A 7,590-nucleotide genomic window follows, 5' to 3' on the forward strand; every position below is an offset into this window, starting at 1 on the left:
GTACTCTCTGAAGTCCACATTAATGCACCACATTTTGTGCATTCTACGATGGGGTTATCTTCGGCTTTAGATGTGGAGCCTTTATCTGTGGTTAAAGGTGTTTTAAATTGTTAAGACATTGTGGTTAGTATTTTTATAGTTAAAAGCGTTTAATATATTATAAAGAGATATAATATTTTATGCACCTAACATTTATCGATATTAGCTTTTAATTTATTGTGCTCAAATTTTGACATTGATTTAATATATGAGTTGAAAATATGCACCTTTCTTTGCAGTTATTGTTGGGTGTAAGCCATGAGATACTTGTGGAGCATGTAGACCTATGCGTATAACATATGCAGATGAGACGTATAAGTTTTGTTATAGTTTCTTAATTGTTTAAAGTTGACAGGGATTGTTACCTTGTGGCAGGGATGACGGTACTTTGGATAGCAAGATGGCTTTTCTCATCCCTCGTGCGTTTTTATGTCTCACTGGATAAATTAAAAACGATCCATTTAAGACAATATAAGCATTAGACATTGTGGGATAATAATGTTTTTAGACTGGATTGATTTTATACCATAGGTGTCACATTTATCACAGCCACCTGTACGATTAAATTAGATAAATAAATTAGTTTATCAATAGATACTGTTGAAAAATATATTATAATTATTTATTTAAACTTACAATCATAGTATTTTGGTTTGAACGTCGGTGGATTGCATATCTGATTGACTACAAAATAAATTCATGATTTAAAATGGTATTCTCGTAGAGTATAAATTAATATATCTTCAGAGTAGTGACACACCTTTGGGTTTGTTGCGTGATCCGGGTGGGCGTCCTCTTTTTCTTTTATGTGTGATCCCTGTAGAAGTTCCTGGATGGAAAAAAATTAGGAAGGTGTTTATAATATATTTATATACTATTTTTAAAAAAGTTATGGGAGAACACTTATCGTTCATACAAATAAGGAGAAGCCATATTATATTACAGTTGAAATACCTTCAAAATTTCTAATTGTATTGATGTTCAAGTTTTTTTAGGTATAAACTTTATATTAGTATATTTAGCTTAAAATATTAAAATATACTATGACTAATATCTGTAAATTTCTCAACTTATATATTAGTTTTTTATATAGTTAGAACAAATATATGCTTTAAAAAACCAAGATTATAAATACAAGATTATAAATACCTGTTGAAATAAAGACACGTGAAGCTTTTGCGAGAGGACAGAGTTATTAGCCTACTTTTTGAAATAAAGATGGAAATGTTTATTATTTAATAAAAACAATTCGCGTTATAAAAGAATATAAAACTTTAATACCTGTTGTCTCCATATTAATATAAAAACAATTTGCGATATAAAAGAATATAAATATTGAAATTTTATTATTTTGTATGTGTTCTGTTTTAAAGCTATATGAATTTGCCATTAACGTTTTTTTTAACCGGGTTTGGTTTGAAAAAAAAAGTATTTTTAACTTCAAATACCATGCTTGGTATTGTAGCACTAATCTAGACATTATTATATGTGTAGAATAATTAGTTAGGAAATAAGAATAATTTTGCCGAAGTTAATACACTAAGTTTAATAATGATTATGATAAAGCGAAGGTTTTTTTCCTGAAAAACCAACACATACCTAAAAAGTTTGGAGAAAGTTTTTTTTGTGTGTTTTTATAAATCTTTATAATTAAATAATAAGTCAGAAAAATTGATAATAACATAAAAATGTTGAATAGATGATATTAGGTTAAAGTTTCGTTTTAAAAGTATATGTTTTTTTTTTTTTTTTTTGATGAAATGTGAAATTTATTGATCAAGTAAAGAAATACCATTTACAATAGGTTAGAAAAACTCTGAGCCATGGGCTCTACAAAGTGAGAACTCGAAAACACCTATGCATAATCAGAAACCTCAAACCAGCGCTGCATCAACCCGGCTAGCTTATGATCATATTTGTATCGGAGAGAACTGATTCGGTTCCTTATGGCCTTGTCGATGGTTCGGATAACTTGCTCTTTACTGTGATTACCGTTCTGATGTCTACGATCGTTCCTCTCCTTCCACATGTAATAAATGCATGTCTGAAACAACATTTGGAGTAATACCTTGTCCAAACTACTAAGAGTGTTTCTGGTGACAAATTGCAGTGTAAGAGTCCAGTCCGGATTTATCCATCGCCCACATAGCCTGCCTGCAAGTCTATTCCAGACAGTGAATGTAAATGGACTGCCAAAAAAGATATGGTCCCTCGACTCCTCCCTTTCTCCACACATCAAACAGCCTTGATGGATGCCCCATGTCCTCATACGCACTCCTGTCGACAGTCGATCCTGTATTGCCAGCCATACAATAAAAGAGTATCTAGGAACACCCTGTGAAAACCAGACACTCTTGCACCAGACCACCTTATTCTTCTTCAACCTTAGTTGTTCCCAAGTTCTTCTAGAAGAGAAGTGTGGTTTATATGTTTTGTCATCATGCTTCCAAAGCACCACGTCCTTACCATGTTCGTCGAGTGGTACCCTTTCATTTTGGATACGGTGATGAAGAGCATGGTAACGTCTGCTCCTGAGACCTCTGATGTTCCAATGCTGGCCCAGAACCGCTTCACTAACTCGAGCGTTTCTCGGGACTCCAAGGTAGTACGTTCCCACGTCACCGGTGATATCCGTTAGTCTCCCCATCTGCAGCCAGTCATCATGCCAAAAGAAAGCGGTGTGACCATCATTAATCTCAAACCGAATGAATTTATAGGCCATTTCTCTCAACTTGAGTAGCTTCCTCCATATCCAAGAACCTTTCCCATCCTCCCTTACTTCCCAAAACGAATTCTGGCGTAGTAAGTAGTGTTGAATCCAAGAGACCAGCTAGCTTATGATCATGTTTGTATCGGAGAGAACTGATTCGGTTCCTTATGGCCTAAAAGTATATGTTAACAACAGGGAAAAGTTAAAATATTCCTAATTATGGTTTGCATCTATATATTCCTTTTTTTTTTGCCAGTGATTTTATACAGGTTGAATTTAATATAAGTTTACTATCAATGACTATATAGATAAATATTTTCCCTTTTCTTACCAGGTTCTTATGGAAAAAGTTTTTCCTTATTAACACCAACTCTTATTGAATAGAGAAAGTAATATATGAGAACTACATCTTTTCTTATATATAGTTAATACTAAAAATACGAAAATACAGTTAATAAAAAGGTTTATCATATATTAGAAACTAATATTTAGTTAATTTTTAAATACTTAATGTAAATAAAAATTATTTATTCCAATGGTTTTTCAATTGTTAATAAATGTATTAACTATTATCAGTAAAATTATTAAAATTTGGTATATTATTATTTAGATTGTGAAGAAATTCTTGAGAAGCTGATACCTTTTATATAATTTACTGAGTTTAACATTATGTAAACATCATGTCGTGGAGCTAAAGAAGTAAGAATTGTGCGTATCTGTAGTCTCCAGAGGGGGTGTAGGAGGTGGGATATCCATTCTTTTGAAGTCTTGATCCCTTTAGAAACAATCCGATTGCAAGTTAGAGATGTGGATGTAGGTTTGAATTTTGATGAATTAGTAAACGAATTTTGCACACTTACGTAGGCTTTTGGAGTTTTCACAATGGGAACTATGAAGTTTTTTTTCCTGAGTCAAACGTATGAACATTAAGGAAGGAGATTGGAAATCATGGATTGATTTGATTATTAATTGCTAGATCCTCTTACGTTTTTGGAAAGGATAATATATGATTACCTTGTAACTTACTTGTTGCTAATTATGGGGTCAATCACGTTTGAAAGTTGTTAGAAATATAATGTAACTTTATAAAACTAATTCTGACAATGTAGAATTCGAATCTTGACTACCCTAAACATGTTTCGTACGTAACAATTACTTTGACTATATCTTTTGAAAAGTAAGCTAATACCTGGTAACATGTAATAAAAAGCTTAGAAAGAAAATCACTCGCCTTAATTCATAACCAGATAGAGCAACATGAGCATGATTATTAGCTAATATTCATGCAAATGAGAAAATGTTTGCAAAGTGAAAAGCTCTGTAAAATTCAAACTTAAAAGAAAAGCATGAGTCAATAAGTAAACTAAAAACAAAGACTCTGAGTGCGCTGGAGCTTGCAACCTCTACTTCCCAGACTTTGGGCATTTAGCTTTCTCCACCTTAGCATTGTCACACGACCTCTTACTCCCCGCATCTGCAGCACCTACACGGCTTTTGGAAGATTCACACACATCATTTCCAGTCTGAGATGTTTCATTCGACGTTGCACTAATGTTGGTTCCTGCTGAGGTTACTGTTTCGGTTGGAGTGTCTAGAGGGAGGATCTTGGTCACAGTCAAAGCTCGGGTCTTGCCTGATAGGTTGTGCTTTGTCACCTTCACACAAAACTTGTGACTTTGTCCGATGGTGTTGATTAGAGCTTCCGGGACAGGCACCTCTTGGTCAACACCTTCGTTAGCATTAGCCTGACATTCATCATAAAAGTGTGAGTTCAATTCATGTAAGTTTATAGACTGATTATTAGTTACCTCAAAGTAGTTGCTAACTAATTCCGACGCATGCTTTCCAGTAAGCGCATGCCCAGCATCACCAAGTAGTACAAAAACGGCCTGTTCACTGTTGTCATAAACAGATAGCCTTGCCATGTACCTGTTATTAACAAATCAGAAACTAATACGAATAAAACGTAATTGAAAATTCTGTTCAGAGTTCTTACTGCGCAACACCATCTACGTTAACCTTCCCACACTTGTTGTTTGTACAAATCAATGAGGTTGGGCCTTTGGTAACCTTACTATGGCACCCACTGCACGAAATATAGTACCAAGCATAGTCACGCACGACGTCATCGATCGTAGCCGTGCACTCAAAAAATGCTTCCTGCGAGAGTGTATAACCATATAAGCTTTCCTAAGTGATTAGAGATATTTATATTGAGTTTTACCTTTGAAGACTCCTGCTTAATGTAGGAGAATAACTCCCCTATAGTCATTGTCTCACGTTTAGTTACCCCCTCTGCATCAACCTGCTCAGCAATAGCTGGATTTGAGCTCAACCTGAGACAGAGTAGAAATCATTAATTTAGTCACTCACTGCAATGAGGTAACGGGGTAACGTCATTTAGGCAAATTGCAAATGCATATCACATGAATACTTACCAGCCGAAGTAATCTATAGTAGGCTGGAAATCATAGTCCATAAAACCCCGTGAGGAGGACATTGAGGTGAGGGCTAGAGTTCCTGTGTTATTATGGAACTCCCATTTTAAAAACTCAAACTGTGCATGTATAAATGTCAATAAGCAATATAAAGAGGGAAATAAAAACCTCCTAGACGCTTTGTGTTAACGGTCGTGACCAGCAACACGGTGGGAGTGGTTTCACAAGACTTGAATTTTCTGCAGAACTCCGTTGCGACCTGGTCCCAAAGGTAAAGCTTAATCACAGGTCCACTGCAAACAAAAAAGAAACACACTGAATGTTAAGAGAAGTACAGTGAAATGGTGTTTTATATAAAAAAAAAATAACACATACCCATGTAATTGCACATGAACCAGAAGATGCCTCGCAGCTGCTATTTGCACTTCGTCAAGGACGGGACTCTCAGTGAGAGTATGACCATTTACCAACTTCATGTGGCCAACAACATCTGTTACATTGTTCAGAAAATTTATAAGTTAGATGACTCCAAAATAAAAAGCTAAATATTTAATCAAAACATGGAAATCAAACACAACTTATCTGTATATAATCAACGCATTCATTTATACTAACATATGCTATGATGAGCACCAAAATCCAAGAGTGAGGGTTAATAAGTTGTGCTACCTAACGCTACAAACCTAATAACCGAATAAATTTCATCTACATGTTCGACTTTCAAATATTATTTGAGACAATGATCTAGAGAAACCAATATCACAGTATAACTTTTAAATACATCCAATCAAAGATTCTATGATAGATTAATGAGTTTACCGTAGAGGTCTCCTTTGAGGTCACAGTTTGCTTCAAAAACCTCGTACGTATGAAACCGGAATCTGTCTTCATCAAAAGGGGTGGTGATGTTCTGAAGATCCGACAGTTCAGAGTTCCACGAAAACGACACGGTAACGGCATGATCAGAAACCCGATAAACCGACTTGTTACTCGATCCATAGAAGTTGTCGAGCTTGTAAACTTTTCCTCGCTCCATTTTACCCAAATACTTTTCAATACGCGATGGCGAAATGAATCCTTGAATCACCGTTCCCTGTGAAGAAAAACATTAGACAAAAACGAAATAAATAACAGAACAAAATCACAATTTACTTAGGAGTCCTAAAATTTCATGTAATAACAAAGGCAAAATTATAAAACAATTTGAAAATTACGTGATGATTTTTTAATGGGGTTTATAGTAAAACATCTTAGCCTACAAATTCATCCCGAGATTTTCGTTTTATAACAAAGCGATAATTATAAACCGTAATTTATCCTACAATTACGGTTTTAAAATCAGAAAATGACGTAACCTGTTCGTCGATGAGGAGCATCTCAAGGCCGATAAGCGTCTTCTTAATCGGATTCCAAGCTTCCCAGAAGTGGATCAGACGAAACCGCAGCTGAGTTTCGTGTGAACCCAGCGAGACATCTTGGAAGAACATGACTTTTTCATCAGAGGCGGATGAGACGGGAGACTTCCCATTCGGTTTCGTCGCCATGGTTGAGATCTGAGAAGCTGGTAGGGTTTGTGTTTGTAAAGAGAAAAGAGAATCGGAGAAAAGATAATCGGTATATAAAGAAGAAAGAACATGAGGAGATGAAACGAAAACATTAAGACAAAATTAATTGAAGAAATAAAGTGGAGTTTCTTTTGTGGAGAAGTTGATCGATCAGAGCTCTTTACGCTTTGAATCGGAGAAGAGGAAGAGGCAGAGGCGTAGTTCCTCGAGACCTCCGTCTGCATCGCGATCTCCGTGATCTGTAATTTTTTTTTTGTTAGGGTTGTCGACAGATAAAACAGACCAAAGCCCTGGCCTAAAACAGACGTAGCCCATACAAATAAAATCAAGGAACAGAGGCCCAAACGTAACATAACACAACGGATCTGACGTGGCAAAAAAAAAAGGTTCTGGTTGGAGGATTATTTTAAGTGACGTGGCAGCACAGATTTTCGCATATGCTGCTTTTAGTATTGTGATTTCTCGATACTATAAATTATAATTTATTTCATAACAAACACAAAGTTTTCAAGCAACAAGTATCGGTCTGGAATCTTAACTGTAAGAAATCCAAACCTAACTTTGTACCATGCGTAAATCTCTTGTTATAAGGAGAATGAAGAATGAAATTTGCAGTATATAGCACATGGAAAAATGATGAGATGAAAATCAGAAACATACAGTAGCATGAAATCACTTTGCATATCAGAAACATACAGTTGTGTAAGGCGAGAAAACCTTAGTTCTCTTTTAAGCAACCCGAGTTTTAATTGTTTAATATGAACCAAAAAACATACTATCACTTAAGAATCTACCATAACCTTTTTTTCTTCCGCCGTAAGGTTTTATTTAACCTTAT

At 35.2% G+C, this 7,590-nt stretch overlaps 1 protein-coding gene across 1 annotated transcript; it reads right to left on the reverse strand.

Annotated features, from left to right (window-relative positions):
* Positions 1-3,957: 3,957 nt before the first annotated feature.
* On the reverse strand, positions 3,958-7,024 carry LOC106303750 (replication protein A 70 kDa DNA-binding subunit B-like). Its single transcript, XM_013740065.1, has 9 exons — positions 6,543-7,024; positions 6,007-6,280; positions 5,563-5,677; positions 5,356-5,480; positions 5,188-5,269; positions 4,974-5,085; positions 4,746-4,909; positions 4,558-4,678; positions 3,958-4,494 (listed from the first exon to the last, which is right to left on the reverse strand). The coding sequence occupies exons 1-9, from the start codon at positions 6,729-6,731 to the stop codon at positions 4,153-4,155; spliced, it is 1,524 nt and encodes a 507-aa protein (XP_013595519.1). The 5' UTR covers positions 6,732-7,024; the 3' UTR covers positions 3,958-4,152.
* Positions 7,025-7,590: the final 566 nt, after the last annotated feature.

This window comes from Brassica oleracea, chromosome C7 (genome assembly GCF_000695525.1).
Source record: "Brassica oleracea var. oleracea cultivar TO1000 chromosome C7, BOL, whole genome shotgun sequence".
NCBI lineage: Eukaryota > Viridiplantae > Streptophyta > Magnoliopsida > Brassicales > Brassicaceae > Brassica > Brassica oleracea.

Coding starts and splice junctions, on each gene's coding strand:
- LOC106303750 (XM_013740065.1), bottom strand. CDS start 6,731: ATGGCGACGAAACCGAATGGGAAGTCTCCCGTCTCATCCGCCTCTGAT. Junction 5,086..5,187: donor ACTATAGATTACTTCGGCTG/GTAAGTATTCAT, acceptor ACTCTGTCTCAG/GTTGAGCTCAAATCCAGCTA. Junction 4,495..4,557: donor TAGTTAGCAACTACTTTGAG/GTAACTAATAAT, acceptor GATGAATGTCAG/GCTAATGCTAACGAAGGTGT.